General features: G+C 36.2%; 1 protein-coding gene across 4 annotated transcripts in view; it reads left to right on the top strand.

The window, feature by feature from the left end:
- RPS6KA3 (ribosomal protein S6 kinase A3) overlaps window positions 1-20406 on the top strand; it is a 110135-nt gene that overhangs the window by 18466 nt on the left and 71263 nt on the right. Inside the window, exons 1-3 of one of the 4 annotated variants that reach the window (XM_082680776.1) lie at window positions 4077-4144; window positions 5134-5170; window positions 10951-11007. In XM_082680776.1, the coding sequence (XP_082536902.1) occupies window positions 10966-11007 (42 nt within the window). In that variant the 5' untranslated portion in view covers window positions 4077-4144; window positions 5134-5170; window positions 10951-10965. Of the gene's footprint in view, window positions 1-4076; window positions 4145-5069; window positions 5171-10950; window positions 11008-20406 lie in introns of those variants that run through there. The other 3 variants (XM_082680775.1, XM_082680777.1, XM_082680774.1) reach the window with 3 other exon arrangements.

Genomic DNA, 20406 nt, shown 5'->3' with positions numbered 1-20406 from the left:
AAGAGAAGCTAACACTTACTGGGCACCCAGCATGGCTAAGCGTACTAAACTTTATTACAACCTCCGGCATAACTGGTATTCAAATCTTGTAGATTAGAAAACTGAGACTCATGTTAAGTAGCTTGCCCAAAGTCACACCTATAATAAAGGACAAAGCCAGGTTCTGAAACTTGGTATGTCAGGCTCCAAAGCCCATGATCTTTTCTCTACACTGTGATTTCCCAGACTTAACCTAATCACAGGAGTCATCTAAGGTGCCTGTTTAAAAAATGAAATACCGAGCCACGGGGCTTCTGGAACTTCTGATTCAGTTTCAGTTTGAGGTAAGGCCAGGTAGTGTATTATTAACAGGAATCTTAGGTGATTCTGATCATCACACAGGTTTGGGAAACACTGCCAACTCCATGTGGTACTAAGAGGTGGAGTTTGAAGGTGTTAGGAGGGCATAAATAGCAGTGGGCGTACACAGAGTAGCTTAAAAAATAAGTTGACACTTTACTAGTAAAATAAGACTGGTAAGATTGGATTGTGGAAATTATAAAATTGCTTTAGGTTCCTTAATCTGCACAGAAAAACAATGTTTCATTTATTTTCTCTTTGTTAGTACTTCTCTTTCAGGTGACAGCATTTGTTACAATCCATTCTTTGGTATTATCCTTGTTTACACTTGGATACAAAGGTACCAATGAAGGATATAGATAAAACTGTATTTTAGATGCAGAAAAGAAAGAAGGAATTACAGTTAGAAATAACGTACAAAACAGCTTTAAATACAGAATTAGTAATTTCCTCAGGTGTAAAAACCCCACAAAATTTTAAATACTTTTAATCCTTAAAGTCACAGGATTATAACATTTTCAAGCTGCAAAAGCCCTTAGATATCCACATATTTTATGCATGAAGAAATCACAAATCAGAGAGGCTTTAAGGGCTTGCCCACAGTTAGTGGTGGATTCAAATCCATGCTGGCTAAGATTCCATTGAACTCTTATGGATTGCAGATAAGTACCAGAAAATAGTGACTTTTTAGAAATAAATTTAGTGACAATCATGTTTACCTTATATTCCCTACTTTATCTGATTTTATGGTTTCTTCCTTTTTAATTGCCCTCTCGAGAATATGAATATATTCAAAGGAGTCTCTTTTAGGAGATTATGCAATTTTAAATATTACGTCGGATCAATGATACGTTAGAAAAACGAACCATTACCTTCTTAGTGTAGTGTATTTAACAAACGGACATTTTCAGAACATGTGTTAAGAGTTGTAGTTTTCTCCACTTTTTATTACAAAATTTTATTTTATAAATAGAGAAAAATGAGCACAGCTAGATGCCTATACTTGAATTCTAACAGTAATATGACATCATTTCTGTGTAGTAGTGTGAGCTTTGGATTCAGACTTGGGTTCAGTTGTCTTATCCGCAAACTTAATACCCCTGTGATCTTGGACAAGTTACTAATTCTCAACCTAAGTTTTTTCTTCTCTATATAATAACATCCCTCATAGTTGATTAATGATTAATTGGGATTAAATGAGAGAATATATGCAACATAGCCAACACTGTACTTTGAACAAAATAAGCATTGCATAAATGATAGCTGTTATTATTTATTTCCTTGAGCCAGTAGTTATTTAGAATAATATTGATTTCTGAATGAGTGCTTTATTTCCTTATTCAGTTTTTTGTCATAATCAGAAAATATCTGTAGAGTTCCTGCTTTTAAGAATTTTGGACTTACTTCATGGCCTAGAACATGGTCAGTCTTTTATAACTTTTCATAGATAACTTGAACCCATATTCTTTTTACATTATAAAATTCAATATCTACCTATTCTAATGTAAGTTACATCAAATGCTTTGTCCTGTTTTATTCATTATGCTAGTTGATGTTAGTGTGCTAAAATTTCCCCTTCCACTTGTGTCCATTTATTTCATGTTATAGTCCCCAGAACATCTCCTTTTGTGTTTTGTGGTTAGGTTAGTCGGTGATTAAGTGTTCAGTACTATTTTGCATTTATTATTTTTAATGACTCGTCTGAAAAAAGTTACACAGGCTGATTATAGAAAATCTGACAAACAGAAACACACACAGAAGGAAATAAACATCTTCACTCTTACTATGAAATATTATGAAAAGATTTAAATGTGATTAAGAGTAGGGGTTTTAGAATCAGAGTTAGGTTTGAATTTAAGCTCTACTTATTTGCTTTAGGCAGGATATTAGACTTTTTCATTTATTCAACAAATATTTATTGAGCACTTCCTGTATGCCAGCCAGGCATTTTGCTAGGGGCTGAGGATACAGCGCTTTAAAAGATTGACATACCCATCTTAGCTTAATGTCCTCATTTGTAAATTAGTGATAATGCCTCACAGAGTTCTTAGAAGCATCAAAGATGTACTTGCCTGGTGTGCAGTAATTGCTCAGTAAATGATAACAATTATTATTACTGTATGTATTAAGTACTAATTATATTTTTAGTCCAAATCAAATCACCTTTTTATTTAATCAGCTTAAGGTTTTTGCTTCACATTTTATTTTTGGCCTTAATAATACATACACTTGCTTTCTTCTTTTTCTTTATGCTTTTCTATGCTTATCTGTTTTTGCTTGGCTTTCTCTTTAAAGCGGTAAATACTGGTGTGGATTTTTTAAGCTTCTTAAAAATATAACCTAAGACTATTAAAATTTTTATTATCAAGCATTTCAAACACATACCAGAGTAGAGAGAATAGTATAATGAACCACCATATTTCCATAGCCCAGCCTCAAAGATTATCTCATGGCCAGTCTTGTTTCATCTGTACTCCCCATCATACACACTACTTTCTCTCTTCCCCTCCCTGGCTCCAGTGGATTATTTTGAAGCTACTCCTAGATACATCAATTCAGACATAAATATTTACGTTTATATTTCTTAAAAGATAAAGACTTTTATAAACATCAAACATACCATCATCACTCATAAAAACATCAATAATTCTGTAATAGCATCCAATATCCAGTAAGACACTTCGCTTTAATTAGATACTTTACATTTCTTACATTATTACTTTTGGAATTATTTCTGTCATCCTATTTTAAGTTTTTTATTCTTTTCCTTATGGTTTGTTTTTTTTCTTCTGCCTTATGGATTTGTTTGTTTGAAGAGGTTATGAAATATTGAAGAAAGAATTATGGAGCTAGAAAGACTTGGCTTTGAACCTTGCTTCTGCCATTCACAAATTAACTTTGCTGAGCCTTGGTTTCCTCATCTGTAAAATAGGGGTAATTATACCTACCTCCGTGCTTAGGGTTGAATGTGATGCCTGCATAAAGTACTATTCACAGTCTTTGCCAGTTATTATATTCTCCACTGATTTGGACTGCAATGAATAAGTATAATTCTCGGTTGTTGTATGCTTTTTCAAAGCATGCCAAAATTTATATTTATTTGGTAGTTACTAAAAGTAGTGGTTTTAAAATATCTTTTTAGGAAAGACAGAGAATTTAGAATCTTAGTTTCTCCCTTCTTCCACTACCTCTTTTAATTTGAGTCCACATTAACTTATCCTGAGGTTACAAATCTTACCTTTAACTTTCTAAAGGTTTATATTGTTTATATACTTATATCAGTTATTTATTCTTCATTATTGACCCTTTCTCCTTTATTGGGGTTAATTATTTTATTCAGTTATTTCTAGATATTAAGTTGGTATCAATATACTTCACCAATTCTTTCCTACCTCAGTATTCTTGAGTTCTTATTTTGTTTCTCTTTCAATGGTCTAAGACATACCTTTGAACAGTTTATGAAAAAGGTACTACCAGGATGGTGAAATTTTATAAGACTGCAGAACTAAGAAGAATTTCCTGTGATCTTTGTATATGAACAAGTAGAACAAGGTATAAAATTCTTAGATCATAACTTTTCCCTTTTAACTCTCTGTAAGTCATTACTTCATTGTCTTCTGGCATTTTATTGTTGCAGAGGAGAAATCTGAGGTCAATCTGATTTTAGTTTCTTTGAAAATAACCTATTTTTTTCTGCTTGTATGCTTGTAGGATTATATCTTTATCCTTGAAATTTAAAAACATTTGCCAGGACATGTCTTGGTGTTGATGATCTCTGTTGAACCTTCTCAGTCTCCAGTCTCAGGTATTTTTTTCCGGAACTGGAAAGTTTTCTTATACTTTTGATTGATTAAACTGCTGGGGTTTTTTCTTTAGGAGCATCTGTTATTCATAGATTATTTCTACGTCTGTCCTCCATCGTTTTTTAATCTTTTCTTTCATTTTTTTTTTCATTTACTCAAGTTTGTCCTCCTTGGCATGGATTCTGTTTTCTGCAGTGTCAGTTCCAATACTTGCTATTCACAATGCAGATTTAATTTTGGCTACCGTGTTTTCGTTTCTTTATTCTTATCTCAACATACTCTTGTTTCATAAGCAGAATTCCCCTTAGGGGTACACTCCAAAAAAATGAGATGGATTCAGGCCTAAAACCGTATCTATTTTCTGAGGCCACAACCACAGGAAACCATCAGAGAGGAAAAAAAAAAAGCTTCTGAAAGTTTCCTCTAAAACTTAATAATGTAAATATAACCAGTGGTCATTCCTACCCTAGTCTAGAAAATAGAATAGTCTTGAGTACTAGCAGACCTTTAGTTGCTAGAGGAATAGCAAAGCACATGTAAGGGCACCTTAACTAGAAATAAATGGATTTTTCTAGTTACATTGATTGTTTTTCTCTTTATAAAAAATATATAATAAATGCATATAATTTTGAAAATACAGTACAAAGAAGAAAATCCTATGACCCAGGTAACTACTGATAAGATTTTATATATGTTTTGCCAGTTACATGCACACATGTTGGGAGGGGGGTATGCAAAATTGGGATCATACTATTTAGTTTTGTATCCTTTTTAACTTAATATATTGCAATCATATTTTTGCATCATTAATTTTTCTTTGAGGCCCTGATTTTAACCATTGCATAGTATTCCTACATATGAATAGATGTATTATGATTTATTTAACCAGTCCCCTGTTGGTCATTTAGATTGTTTTCTATTTTTCAGTATAATGAGTATGATGAATATCACTGTACATAAGTCTTTATGCACATCTCTGGTATTTCCTTAGGATAAATGAGGAGCTGATTCTTAATCCTGTCACATTGGTAAGGATTATATACATTCCTTATTAAGAATATAAAATGCTTGTTTCTTATTGTTTCAATGTGATTGCATAGAAGATTCTTTGGATTCTGAACAATTTGATGGTATCTTAACTGAAGTTTTAGAGAGGTTTCTCATGCCTCATCCTCAGCACCTTCACGGAAGTCCTATGGCATATGCTTTGGACAGGAAAACCACTGCTGATATCAGGGAGTTCGGAAGGCAGATACACTTGTGGAAACTTGAGGACAGTAAAGAAAAAAAAAAAGGGCATGATTCTTGCTCATATCTACAACCTGGGTCTCCAAATTAGTACACTAGGGCTCTGGCCCCATTCTTTTCCTCCTCCCTTCCTGTTACTTTAGGCTGTTTTCTGTGAGGAATTCTTTTCTCCCAGTGTTCATATATACATTTCATTTCCAGGTAGTAGGATGTCAGTAGATGATATGTCCTACTAAGTTCAAGGTAGCATTTTTGAATCACAGATCATTTTTTTAGTCCTAGTGTACTTATACAAGATGATCTCCTGCTGGACTCAGTGCATTTTTTCAGAGGTATCAAACAGCCAAACGGCCTGGAAATGTGTGTGGTTGTAACATGCCATTACAGCAAAACAATCTGTTTAATAGGGTTGCTTAAAATAAATTTTTTTTAATTAGAAAAATACTCTTATTTTTAACACTTCAAAATTTTCCTTAAAATACTTTGGGATATTCTAGAAGTCCTGAAACGTTCGTTCAGAATTACTGACTTGAATTGTTTATTGCCTTAAGAGCAGGAAAATTATCTTAAGTGATAATTTTATACCACAACATTAGAAGTTAATGTTGAAAACAATACCTGCTGAAACTCAAGCTAACAGTCTCCTTTTTCTGATTTGTTCTGATAAGGCCCATATTGTACGTTATTCTAATTTTTGACTTTTACACATTTCAGACTACCAGAGTAAAGCTTGATTAGCATTTCCTAACCTTTTCTAGTATTTCACATAATATTTGCATATGTACAGTCTGCCAAGATCTGCGATTTTTTGGCTGGAAGGCATTATGGTGGGATGAGAGAGGATAAATACATTTGCCTCACGTTTAAACTATTCTTTTGCATTTGTACTCTATAGCCACATTGTATAAAAATATATCACACATATGAATGATCTCTTCTACCCTGCTTGACAGGAAATTGGCTGTAGTAAGTGGTGAAACAGGTATCTCAACACTCTCTTGTACTTCTTTATTGCATTACACTTTGGAAGCTAACTGTAGAAATGTAAATGTTACACAGTCAATTGAGGCCAAAGAGGGGACAGGAGGTAGCATTTACTGAGCATCTACTGTCCCTTGGTGGGTCCTTTTAATTACAGCATCCCTGTGAAGTAGATATTATATGCATCTTACAAATGAAGAAACTGAGGCTCAAAATGTTAAGTAACTTACCCAAGGTCAGGTAACTACAGTAGTAAGTGACAGAACTGGGGTTTAAACCTGGTACTAGCCAGATTCAGACCACATGTTTTTTTCTATTTGTTTCTTAAAATTAGAGAAATAAACTTTCTTGTTTAATTGGTATTATTCCTTGAACTTTTGGAACTATAAGTATTACAATATTGAGTCAGACTGGTGGTCCATGTAACCTAATCTCTAGTGAAGTCGAGAGTCCTTTTTCAAAAGTGAAAATTCTTAGCTGCATAGGTAACTTTATACTCATTTCTATTAGATAGCATTTGAATCCTTGTTTTGGCAAAGTGATACAAAAGGTTTGTTGAAATAAAGGTGCTTTTTTGGGTCGGTTTTGGTAAAGCTTCACTGGTATGTAGGATAACATTAGCTTTTATATTTTCCTGCTTTAAAAATTAAATTGTTCAAAATTTTAAATCTTTGGTAAACTCAGAAAGGAAGTAGTTGTTTTTGCAAAAAGTAGAGCATAAAATACCTTTAGATGTTTCACTTAATTTTTTTCTTAGATTGTTTTGTTAGTATATCGCTATTAATTAGCTGGGTGAAAAGTTCAGAAAAGAAAATACGTTGTACAATTTATGGATTACATGAAGCTGAAAATAGTGAAGTAGCTGATTGGCAGATTTGGAATCTAATCTGTAGAGGTTGTAGCAATGAATCAGAACTGGAAAAAGATGAATCAAAAATTTAAAGTAAGGCTTTATTCATGAGACTAAGTACGGAATAGAGGATAGAAGGCTTAGTTGCAGTGTAAGTGAAGAAAACAAGGAAGTAACAGACAGAAAACAGGGAAAAAAATAATATGACCGAGCAATGTGTTGTGGACCTTCCAAAAATAATGCATATGTGAACTGCATTAATATAAGTTTATTATGTAGGGCAAGGGAGGTGATATGCCCTTTACTTTACTCTGCATTGGTCATATCAAGGTTGCAATGTTAATTGCACACAATTCTCTTTACTACCCTTTCAGATGAATTGGATGCATGCTCAGAGAAGAAAGTGGTCTCATCTTCTAAAAGGAGTGTTTGAAGGACCTCGAGTTATCTAGGAAAGAACAGACTTGGGGTAGTTTATAGTCATAGCTGTAGATTTACTTCTGTGACTTTGTAGATAGAGTACAGGCAAGTTAGTCATCATGTATTAGTAATCCTCTTAAAGGAAATTTGCATTTGAGGAAAGTTACTGTATGAAGAAGAGCATTATCGAGCAGCCAGTGCTTTTTCTGAGTTAGTATAGTAAGCTGCCTGGTGAGATACTTCTTTCTTGTCCTGATAGTGTTCAAATATAGGTGAGAATGGGATAGAAAGAACTTAAGCATATGATATGAGTATATTTGTATATTTGGAACAGAAAACTTTCAAGATCCCTTACCAATTCTAAACTTTTTCTGATTCTAAGATCAAAAGGTCTTTATGCAGTATTATTTTATCCTCATGAAGCTACCTTACCTTAATAATAGTAATTTGCGTTGGTACAGCTTCTTACAGTTTATAATGTATTTTCTTATGAGTTATCTCAGTTTTGAGCTTAACAACAACCCTTTGAGTAGACAGGGCAGGTATCCCCATTTTGAACAGATCAAGTAATAGGTTAGGAGAAAGTCTGAATTGCCCCAAATCATAAAGCTTTTAAGTGGCAGACCTAGGACTCTACCCCTGGTCTACCAATTCTGATTTTAGTGCTGTTTCTACCACACCAAAAAGTAAGTTATAAGCTGTGATTGTTACTTTGCATTGAAAATTACAAGGAGCAGATGATTCTCAAATTGTATTCCCATGGAAAATATAAATGTAGCTCAAGTTAAACCAAGGGTTCTAAAAGCCAAATAATGTGGAGCCATTGAGTAGATCTGTGTCGGTCAGAAGAGAACACTGTGTATAATTAATGAGAAAATCTACTTTGGGCTACTAGATTAATGATGATACCATTTACTAAGAGCAAATGCAGGAGAAGTAGCAGATTGGTGGGCCACAGAGGGAGTGATTGAATTTTGGCTATAATTAAAATAGCTAACTTTGATTGTTTACTATGTGACAGGTCTTATGTCATTATCTCATTTAGTCTTCACAACTCTCTGAAGACTTTTCAATCTCCACTTTCCATATGAAGAAAGTAGAGCTTAGATAGTTTAAATAACTTGTTCAAGGCTTCATAATTAGTGTAAGAGCAGAAATTTGAATCTAGGTGTCTGACTCCAAAACCAATGTTCTTAAGAGCTAGTTTAAGGTTTGTCTGGAATGTTTGGATAAAAATCATCAGTGTTCAGTTGAATAAATGGTTGTGGCTTTTAAGAGGATGTATCCTGGAGTTATTTGAGTCCTTACCAAAGAAGTGGGCAATACGTAGCCTCTGAAAGTGTCTTTGGAAAATAAAGATTTTATACCTGCCTCCCCCTTTTCTGCATTTTGGCACCATTTCTGTGCTTTGTAATATTGTGTGGGCATTCCCTAACCTAGGAACATACTCTGAGTGTTTGAAAATGAAAGTTACCCTTTTTAAGGGTCAGTAGACCTGTGAGGTCCTGTAAGATGGATCTTTAGGATAGGGGCATGTTTCATTAACCTTTCATCTCCAGCTTGGTGCCTAGAACATAGCATGAATGAAATGAAATGGATGGATGAATGGTTGGGTGAATAAATAGAGATAGGGAGAGTAGAGAGAGGAGTTCAAGTTCAGAGCAGCTGTCTCATGTGCGATGTGGGGTAATGGGTGGGCTACCTTTTATTTCCCAGTTGATAATTCTCCAAAGATGGTTAGCTTAGATCCTTGTACATTTGTTGAATTAACAAGTGGTCAGGGGCATTTACTCCTTTTCCCAGTGAGGGAACTAGAGAAGACATTACGTATACCTGACTTTTGGTTTTGTTTTGTTTTTAATTACACAAATAATACATATTCATCATAGACATTGTAGACACATTAGAAAATCCAAATAAGCAAAACAAACAATTTAAATTGTCTAAAATTCTACCACTCAGAGATAGCCACTGTTAACATTTTGGTGTATATCCTTCCAGAGTTTTTCCCATACAAATATATACATTAAAACATGTATATATTTATTTAAAATGGGATCATTACAATTCATATTGTTTTGTAAACTGCTTTTTTCACTTATTACATGTGACTGTCTTTCCATGTCAATAAATTTACATCTTTATCATCATTTTTAGTGACTGCATAGTATTCCATTATATGGATGTACCATGATATATTTAACTAGTTCTCTATTGTTAGGAATTTAGGTTTACAATTTGGAGTTCTTTTTGGAAAAAGTTATGGTGAGCATTCTTATATGTATATCTTTGCACACTTGTCTTTTTTTTTTTTAAAGTTGAAATGATGGGACATTTCAAAGTTTTATGTGTCTCTTTTTGTTTTTTAAATACAGACTTAGATTGCCTTCTTGAAGGGTTGTGCTGATTTACACTTTCTCCAGCAGTATATCCAGAGTGCTCTTTTCCCCATATCCGTATTAGCACTGGGTATTATTTTTTCTGTAAATCGTTAGCAATTTGAAAGGCAAAGGTATCTTTTGGTTAAATGCATTTCTTTGATTAGTATTAAGGCTGAACTCTTTTTTTCCCTTATTGCTCATTTCTGTTGAGGTTCATTGTTTTTTCTTACAGGTTTGTAAAATGAAGTTCTTTATGTATTGAGGATACCAACCCTTTGTCATATGTTGCTTTTATTTTTTTGTAATCAATTTGTCTTTATCTTTTTAATGTCCGGCAGAAGACGTTTTAAACTTTTATGGATTCAAATGTCATTTTTCTTTCCTTTATGATTTCTGCCTCCTTACCTCATAAGTAGCACTCACCTATATTTTCTTCTAATACTTGTATAATTTTACTTTTTGACATTTAAACGTTTAATCCATCTGGAATCTCTTTGATGTAGAGACCTAGCTTAATTTTCCCCCAAATAATTAATCATTTGCCCTGATTTTCAATGGAGTTGGAATTTAGAATGTGTTTTGACACAGAATGTATTGTAAACAATGTTTGGTGAGGTTTAAATAAGACCACTGTAGTGCATTTAACTATTAAACTCAAGAGCTTACCTGGAAAGGTAACCATCATTTATTATATCATTTCCATGGAAAAAATATTTTTATAGTTTTAAATAATCAATTTACACATTAACTTTTGAAGCACAACCTGTTGCAAATTGGCAACTGCATACTTAAATGGTGGTTCTGTACTTCATTAGAACCCTTTAGGGGTGAAAATATTCCTATACGGTTTTGTTTTACCTGTCTTCATTTGACTTAAACTGATGTGAGATCTGTTTTGGTAACTTTCTACTTGCTATACTTTTCACAGAATGGACAGCAAATTATGGATGAACCTATGGGAGAGGAGGAGATTAATCCACAAACTGTAAGTAAAATATTGTATCATAAGGGATACAGATAAATCAGATACCATAAAATTTAAGTATTCTTATTTTTAAACTGAACAAAGTAATGATTTTACAGTGTTAGAAACTTGTTGATGCTTTCACGTTAATTTTACCAAAATACATTCTTGAATGTGCCAGTGACATTTTTAAAAACTGTTTGATGAGACTGATTTTAAGAGAAGGACAAGACAAACTACTTTACATTGTTGAAGGTTTTTCATTTAAAAAAAAAACTTAAAAAAAAAGCAAACTAACCATAGATTTATTAGTGAAATAAGTATAAAGGTCATTATTTTTTGGAGATACTTAATGTTGAAAATGATTGCTCACCATTTCCTCATCTTGTGTTTTTGGTTCAGTCCTGAATCCCCAGCACCTAGACCAGTGCCTGGCACGTAATAGACACTCATTAAATATTAAATAAATGAATTAATAAATTGTCTCCTCTTGCAAGAAAACCATTGTTAGCAGCTCAGTTATTATCATCATTTTCTTCTGTATATAAGACAATTATTATTGATATTTACAAAATATATATACTCTGCCACTTGCTTTTTTCACTTAATATGTCTTGAACATCTTTTTTATGCCAATACATGCAGATCTGCCTTATTTTAAATGGTTTCATAGTATTCTGTTTTGTGCATGTCCTGTACTTAATGTAATTTTCCCCCATTTATTTTTGTGAACCTGTGTTTCAGTAGGACATAGTCTTAGAAAAGGATGTGCTGGAACAAAGGATATGAACATTTAAATCTCAATAAGCATTGCCAGATTGCCCTCCAAACCAAAAAGTTGTAAAAACTTCACTATATGTGAGTGTTTGTTTGACCATACCCTATTCAACACTAGATATTATCAGAAATTATTTTTAATTTGAGCCACACTAAATAAATCATACTTTCTCTTTTCAGTTTGCATCTCATTTGATTATTAGTGAAGTGTCCATGCATTATTGGCCTTTGTATTTTTGTATTTGCCCAATTTTCTTTTGGGTTACTTACTGTCTCATTATGGTCTATATGATCTCTGTATATATTCTGGATGTTAACTCCATGTCTATAATATATCTTGCAAATGTTTTCCCCCTACTTTTTTTTTAACAGTGATTATGTTGTCTTTCACTGTATGTGTACAGAAGTTTTCATTTTTAAATGGTCAGTTCTGGCTTCTGGGTTTCATGTTTTAGTTAGAAAATCCTTCCTTGAATCAAGTTTATAAAAATATCCTCTCACATTTTCATCTACCACTTTTATGGTTTTGTTTTTTGCATTTAGATTTGTGGTCTACTTGGAATTTTAGTACCTGTTACGATGCAGAAATATAACTTTTCTTTCCAAATGGGTTGTCCTAATCTCTACTTACTGAATAAATAAAACCCATTCATTCCCACTCATTTGAGATCCCTCTTTTACCAGATGTAAAATAGCCATATACCCCTAGTATTAGTTTCCTAGGACTGCCCTAATGAAGTACCACAAGTGGGTGGCTTAAATAACAGAAATTTATTCTCTCAGTTTGTAAGACTAGAAGTTTGAAATCAAGGTGTCGACAGATCCATGTTCTCTCTGAAAGTTCTGGGGGAGGATCCTTCCTTGCCTGTTCCAGCTTCTGTTGTCTGCTGGCAGTCCTTGGCATTCCTTGGCTTGTAGACATCACTCCAATCTCTGCCTCCATTGTCACATGGCATTCTCCCTGTGGGTCTGTGTCCAAATTTCCCTCTTCTTATAAGGACACCAGTCATTGGATTAGGGCCCACCTTATTCCAGTATGGCTTCATCTTAACCTTATCACACCTGCAAAGACCCTATTTTCAAGTAAGATCACATTCACAGGTACCGGGGATTAGAACTTGAACATACCTTTTTGGAGGACACAGTTCAACCCACAACATCCCTGAATGTTTTGACTTTACGTACCTTTTCAATTACTGTACTTTTATTATATGTTTTTTATATGTGGCAAGGCAAGCCTTCCTGTCTTTTTTACCTTTCAAAATTGTAGTCTTATACATCTACTAGATGAACTTTAGAATCAGTTTATCAAACACTCCTGAAAATTTTATTGAGACTTTTATGCAAATAGCATTAAATTTATAAATTAACATGAGGAAAATTATTTTAATAAATATTGGGTCTTCACTTCCAAGAACATTCATTTATTCTGATATTCTTTTATATCCTTTATCAAAATTTTATGGTTTCTTAATATGGTTTTGTACATTTCTTATTAAGATAATTCATAGACATTTTGTAGTTTTTGTTCTGTTGTAAGTGGGAATTCTTTTCTGTTGTGTCTTCCATTTAGTTATTGCTAGTATGTAAAAAAAATTAGATGTTTCTATGTGCTTTTTTTTTTTTTTTGCGGTACGCGGGCCTCTCACTGCTGTGGCCTCTCCCGTTGCGGAGCACAGGCTCCTGACGCGCAGGCTCAGCGGCCATGGCTCACGGGCCCAGCTGCTCTGTGGCATGTGGGATCTTCCCAGACCAGGGCACGAACCCGTGTCCCCTGCATCGGCAGGCAGACTCTCAACCACTGCGCCACCAGGGAAGCCCTCTATGTGCTTTTTAACATCAGTTATGAAAGAGTGGGATCATTGTACTCTTCTTCTCAAAACCCTTCATAAGTTTTTTGCTTCCTTTAAATAAAGTCCAAACTCTGCAGTGTGACAAACCCTGCGTAATAAAACCTTTGCACACTTCTACCCTCTACTGAAAGTCTAATCAGTCGTATGTTTCCGGCTCTCTTTTACTCCTGAGCCTTCATAGGTGATAGTCCCTCTCCCAGAATTATTTTCCATTACCACTCCCCTCCAATGAAGTCCTGGTCATCCTTTAGGTCCAAGTTTTGCTATCACTTCAACTGAGGTGTCTTCCTGACACAGCTACCACTTTCATTTCCACCTTGAATTGAGTATTTTTCCTTTGTGCTGCCCTAGCAGCCTATGTGTATGCTACATGACAACACCACACTAGATTCCATTGCTTATTTACTTGTCTGTATTTCCTACTAAACTGTGAGCTACATGAGGCAGTGACCATGTCTGACTTACTCCTTGTTTTTACATCCACGTATCTGGCTCCCAGTACCCAGTAGGTATTCCATCAGTGCTTGTTAATTAAAGGAACATGTGAATTAAGTCTTGGCTATCATGGGGCCTAGTGCCCAAGGCTGCCTTCAGATTTGGTCTAGATTTCTGCATCTCCCAAACCATTTGGGTTATTTTACTTCATTGGTCTATAGTATATGTTTATTAGCATTTAAGCAAATGTAAAAACAATCAGTAAGTATTAATATTGATTTTTTTTGCCATCAGCCACCTCTTTTATTTTTGCAACAATTCCTTTGGAAGGAAAACCTCTAAATTTTTTATTCTCTGAAGTCTAAAATCAAATAATTTTCCATTGTGGTATTCTGCGTACATGGCTCATACTTTCCCTCTGAGTACTCACAGCATTAGCAACATTTACATCTGGAAGTGAACTGCATTCTAGAGGTAGGTTGAAAAGGTGCAGGACTAAGATACTACGTGGGTAAAGTTGTTGAGATCATTCCACATTATAGGAATTGAGTATAAGATGAAAACCTAATATTTCTTTAATGGTATTAAATCCAAAAGATGGTCAAATATGTATTAGCCTTATACTTTTAAATTGTATTTGCCTCTAATGTACAGTTAAAAGTTTTTGTCAATTACTGATCATTCAAATAATGAAAGTTGAGATGTCGCAGTAGTTATTTTATGCATAACAAATTACCCCAAGCTTAGTAGCTTAAAACAACATACATTTATTATCTCACCGGTTCTGTGGGCCAGGAATCTGGGCACGGCTTTCTTTGGTTCAGAGTCTCTCACAGACTACAGTCAAGGAGTTTGCCAGGGCTAGAGTCTCATCTGTACCTTGACTGGAGAAGGATCTGCTTCCAAGCTCACATGTTTGTTGGCCCAGATTCCTGGCCCATAGGAACTGTGAGATGCTAACTGTATGTATGGAGGTCGTCGACTGGTAGGCTTTCTTGTAGGTTGATTGACCCCTTTTCTATGGGCTAGAATGCAGAGTGTGATGATTAGCCAGTTTTGGCCTCAACAAGACTATAGGGCAGATAGAGAATAACAAGAGAGAAGAAACCTGGATCCTTAGTGACCTAAGGATCTAGCAACACCTCTTCACTCTAACCTAGCCTCGTGCCTATGGACTGCTCCGAGAGAGAAAAATAGGCACTTACCTTGCTCGAGACTTTGCATTTTGGGGCCTTTTTGTTAGAGCAGCTTAGTCTGTACTCTGACTACATCTAATCATTCATTAACGAAGTAGTTAATGAGTGTCTGTTTGGTGCCAAGAACTCTGCTAACTTGTTAGAGACACAGAAACACATAAGGGAAACTTGCAGTTTTAAAATGGCAAAATAAAGCTGTTTTTGTCCTCTTGTCCTCTGGGAAATTATCACCCAAAACAACAAGGACAATAAGAAACGGAAACACGGTCTTTGTAATTAGAACACTTCTGTTATTTGAACCACAATATATAAATATGAAAAGCAGATAAAAGAGTCATAACAAGATGAAGTTATAGGACCTAAGTGCTGGTGAGGAGTATATCATCAAGAAGCAAGCCTTATTCAGGGCCCCAAAGCCCCAGAAGAGCTCAAGAATGAGGTCACTAAGTATTGTGGAAAGTGGAGGTATGGCCCAGGCTGAAAATAGAGATTGGTTGAATGTCGATATGAAAAGCCTTTACTCTAACCCCTCTCCTACCCCTGGAAGAGACAAAGTATTTTATAGAGAAAAATGAACCAGAGAGGCTCCATACATGGGGAACCCCAGGCATAGTAGGAAGTGGGGTGAGACACTGGGCTGGAAACAGGGAGATCAAGGGAAAGCCTACTCCTCAATGGTGTTTTGATCCCCTTCCCTTCCCCATTTCACCAACCAAGACCATATCCTCCAGACGGGAGAGTGGAGTCGTCTTTCCTAAAGAAACTGAATGATACCTGATAAAAGACCTTCAGATACTGATATTTGGGAGATCTTCAGTGTAAAGGCTGGCTACTTGACCATTTAACCTACAAGAAAGCCTGCCAGTTGACAAGCTCCAGAACATCTGGTCCACTTCTTAGTGCATCACTCTTAAAATGAGTTAAAAGCCAAATATCACCAGACACTTGAGAAAGGATTCCAACATGAAAGAATAAGATCTTGGGGGAAACGGACAATGCAGGAAAAAGGAAAAAGAAAAAATAAATTAATATCCTTTGAGTGCTAAGAGATGAAATTGATTTCCTAAAACAAGAGTAGAATGCTGTTTTTTAAATCTACTTTTATTTATTTATTTATTTTTGGCTGCATTGGGTCTTCATTGATGCGTGCAGACTTTCTCTAGTTGCGGCAAGCAGGGGCTACTCCTTGTTGCAGTGCACGGGCTTCTCATTGCGATGGCTTCTCTTGTTGCGGAGCACGGGCCCTAGGCATGCAGGCTTCAGTAGTTGTGGCACGTGGGCTCAGCTGTTGTGACTCGCGGGCTCTAGAGCGCAGGCTCAGTAGTTGTGGCGCACGGGCTTAGTTGCTCCGCGGCACATGGGATCTTCCCGGACCAGGGCCCGAACCCGTATCCCCTGAATTGGCAGGCGGATTCTTAACCTCTGTGCCACCAGGGAAGCCCAGTATGCTATTTTTTTAAAAACAGAAAAAGAAGAAACTGTTAGAAATTAAAAATGTGATAGTAATATTTTATATTTTAGTAGAATATTTAGAAGCTAAAATGGAGGAAACTTTCCCCAAAATAGAACAGGACAAATAGAAAGTAGGAGAGAAAAAGAAAGAGAAGCAATTTAACATTTACCTAATAGGAATTCCAGAAAGAGACAGTGGGGAAATGGAGGGGAAGAAATTAGGAAAGAAATACCATAAGATACATGTTTTCCCCCCCAACATCTTAATATCTCTGAAATCAGAATGTTTGTTATAATCAAAGGTGTGACACATTTTAATTGGCAGCACTTTCTCTTTCTTAATGGTACAGTGCTAATCGTGCTCTTAGATTAGGCAGAATACTAAAATGCCAAAAAAAAAATTTTTTTCCCCCAACATGAGGACCACGAGTCTCCGGATTAAAACAGCCTACTGAAAGCCTGTTAATAATGACCAAAAAAATAAAATAAAATAAAAAGAAGAAGAACCACCCTACTCAAGAAGGATCGTTATTATGAAATATCAAAACACCAGGGATAAAGAGAAGATCCTAAAAGTTTTGCTGTGGGCTGGATGTATTCCCTCAAAATTTGTATGTTGAAGCCCAAGCTCCAATGTGATGAAGTTTAAAAGTGGGGCCTTTGGGAGGTGGTTGGGTCAGAAGGGCAGAGCCCTCATAAATGGGATTAGTGCCCTTATAAAATGGACCCCAGAGAGCTCCCTCACCCCTTCTGCCCTGTGAAGACACAGCAAGAAGATGGCTATCTACGAACAAGGAAACAGATCCTCGCCAGACACAGAATCTGCTGGCGACTTGGACTTGGACTTCCCAGGCTATAGAATTGTGAGAAATAAATTTCTGTTTGTTGTAAGCAACTCAGTCTATGGTATTCTGTTATAGCAGCCCAAACAGACTAAGACAAGCTTTTAGAAATTTTTTTCATACCATATATAAAGGCTGGGGGACTTCCCTGGTGGCGCAGTGGTTAAGAATCCGCCTGCCAATGCAGGGCACACAGGTTTGATCCCTGGTCCGGGAAGATACCATATGCCACGGAGCAACTAAGCCCGTGCGCCCCAACTACCGAGCCTGCACTCTAGAGCCCACGCGCTGCAACTACTGAGCCCTTGTACCACAACTACTGAAGCGCACGTGCCTAGAGCCTATGCTCCGCATCAAGAGAAGCCACCGCAGTGAGAAGCCCGTGCACTGCAACAAAGAGTAGCCCCCACTCACCGCAACTAGAGAGCCCAAGCACAGCAACAAAAACCCAACGCAGCCAAAAATGAAAAATAAAGAAATTTATAAAATAAAGGCCTGGGTATAAGAATAATATACGATATTTCAACATTGAAAGTTAAAAGTCAAGGAGCAGTGCCTTTGAAATGCTTAGTGAAAATGATTTTCAATGAAGGTATTTTCAGACATGTACCTATTCTTTGGAAGAAGAATACCTTCTTCTGCCAACAGTAGAAGGTTATTAACTAAAGGAAAGACATGAGATTCAGGCAGCAAAAGACCCAACATGTACAAGCACAGTGAAGAAAGTTCCTTCCCATTATGATGAATAAAGGATGCTTCAGAAGACTAGTTCATTCAGTAGGCTTAGAGAGTACTCAGTCCAGATTGAAGCAGACAGATGTTTCCAGGAGGGCTGTCTTCAGGGGAAAAAAAGAAGTTATGAATTGTCCAGTAGGTTTGAGTATTGAAAATCCACTTGAGAGGCAAAGTGAGAAGAATTTGAGATAGGTGCAAAGAAAAGAAAGCAAGTTTTAAAACAAAGCAACTATAAATTTAACAAAAATAGAAACGTTGCATACAAGAAATGTAACTAGAGTATATTACTTCAAGCAGTGAACAGTGTTTACATAGTCATAATATTTGTAAAGACTCAATATTGATTTAACCAAAATGTGTGATATGAGTGTCACGTCAGCTGTAATAGGATGTCTAAAGGTGATATCTGAAATTGTTGAGTCAGGAGAAAATAGTATAAGGTTATTAGCTATCATATAAATACCAGAGGGAACAATGAACAGAGCTGAAAGGGTATCGAGAACACTGGGTACTGCTACTTTTTTGTTATACAAGCCTTGCATCATTACTTGACCCTTTAATCTTCACTCAGACCTTCTTGACATATGGAGCTGCCCCTGTGATTTCTCTTGAGCATGTCTCCTGGTTTCTATTTGTGGTAGAGCCATTTCATTCTGTCTGGATTTTTCTCCCTTCTTCACACCTCATGTTTTCCTCTCTTCCCTTTGTTCTTTGCCCTCCGATCTGCCTCCTTCCTATATCCTAGATCTACTTTTCTTTCATCTTCTAGAATTTAATGCTGTTTTCCTTTCTTCTGGCTTTCTGAAGGCTCAATCCTTTCTTGTCTTTATGCACCTGAAGTAAAATTTTTATTTCTTCCACTCATGAAGTATACGAAATTTATCTAATTAAATTGATCCATACCAGAATGTAACAGGTAGTCATCACCTTCCACCATCTCCCTCCCCAGGAATGGTTGCGTGTTAATTCATATTTATGCACAGTTAGTTGAATTTCTCACCAGTTAACTTGCTCCAGCCAGTGTATTTTGTTTTCTCCCTTCCCTGCTGGAGAGACTTGATTATTTTTATCCGTTATTCCAGTAGGGCTGGGAGAGAGACTGCCTTCATAGCAGAAGGTAGGGTGCTGTATAGCCCCTTAAGCCAAGATACCTTCCTGGACTCCAGAATTTTCTATCCTTTCTCAGCTGGCCAGAGGACTCCATGCTCTGATGATCCATGCAGAGGAAATAGGGAGTCTGGGCTGTTTAGGTCTCCATAATCATCCAAGAATCATTAAAGCAGTTTCTTGCTTAGTGGGGAAATAATTCTCTTAATGGTTCTTACAGTAGCAGGCAAAGGTTCTTCTGAGGCTTGAGAATTAAAGGAGATAAATAAGTACCTAGCACAAAGGAAGAGCCCAGTAAGTGTTAATTTTCCTGTCCTCTTCCTCCCAGATGCTGATCTTGCTCTCTCAGACTATTCACCTAGTTCCTCTTAGGAACTAGGGTGGTATCCAGTAATTTTCTGGCTGACAGTAGGCCTGGCCTCAGACAAAACTGTGAACTGACTTTCTCTTAATTTGGTCCTTTGACCCTTCTGTTCCCCTTATTGTTTATTTCTAATAACCATGCATACATTAATCACTCATAACATTAACTTTGTGAATATTATATTACTACAGTCCTAAACACTATATTTATCAACGCAGTCTTTGTAGCTCTTGTATCAGAGTCACATGCATGATTGTTAAGAATTGGAGAAAACATGGGCTTCCCTGGTGGCACAGTGGTTAAGAATCCACCTGCCAATGCAGGGGACACGGGTTCAAGCCCTGGTCCGGGAAGATCCCACATGCCACAGAGCAACTAAGCCCGTGCACCACAACTACTGAGCCTGTGCTCTAGAGCCCGTGAGCCACAACTAGTGAAGCCCACGCGCCTAGAGCCTGAGCTCCGCAACAAGAGAAGCCACCACAATGAGAAGCCCGCGCACCGCAATAAAGAGTAGCCCCTGCTCGCTGCAACTAGAGACAGCTGCACGCAGCGACAAAGACACAATGCAGCCAAAAAATAAACAATAAATTAATTAATTAAAAAAAAGAATTGGAGAAAGCTTGTTAAAAGTAGTAGTGGTAAAAATGGTTTAAAAA

This window comes from Grampus griseus (genome assembly GCF_964374135.1).
Source record: "Grampus griseus genome assembly, chromosome: X".
NCBI lineage: Eukaryota > Metazoa > Chordata > Mammalia > Artiodactyla > Delphinidae > Grampus > Grampus griseus.
This window is presented reverse-complemented; position numbering and strand designations above follow the sequence as displayed.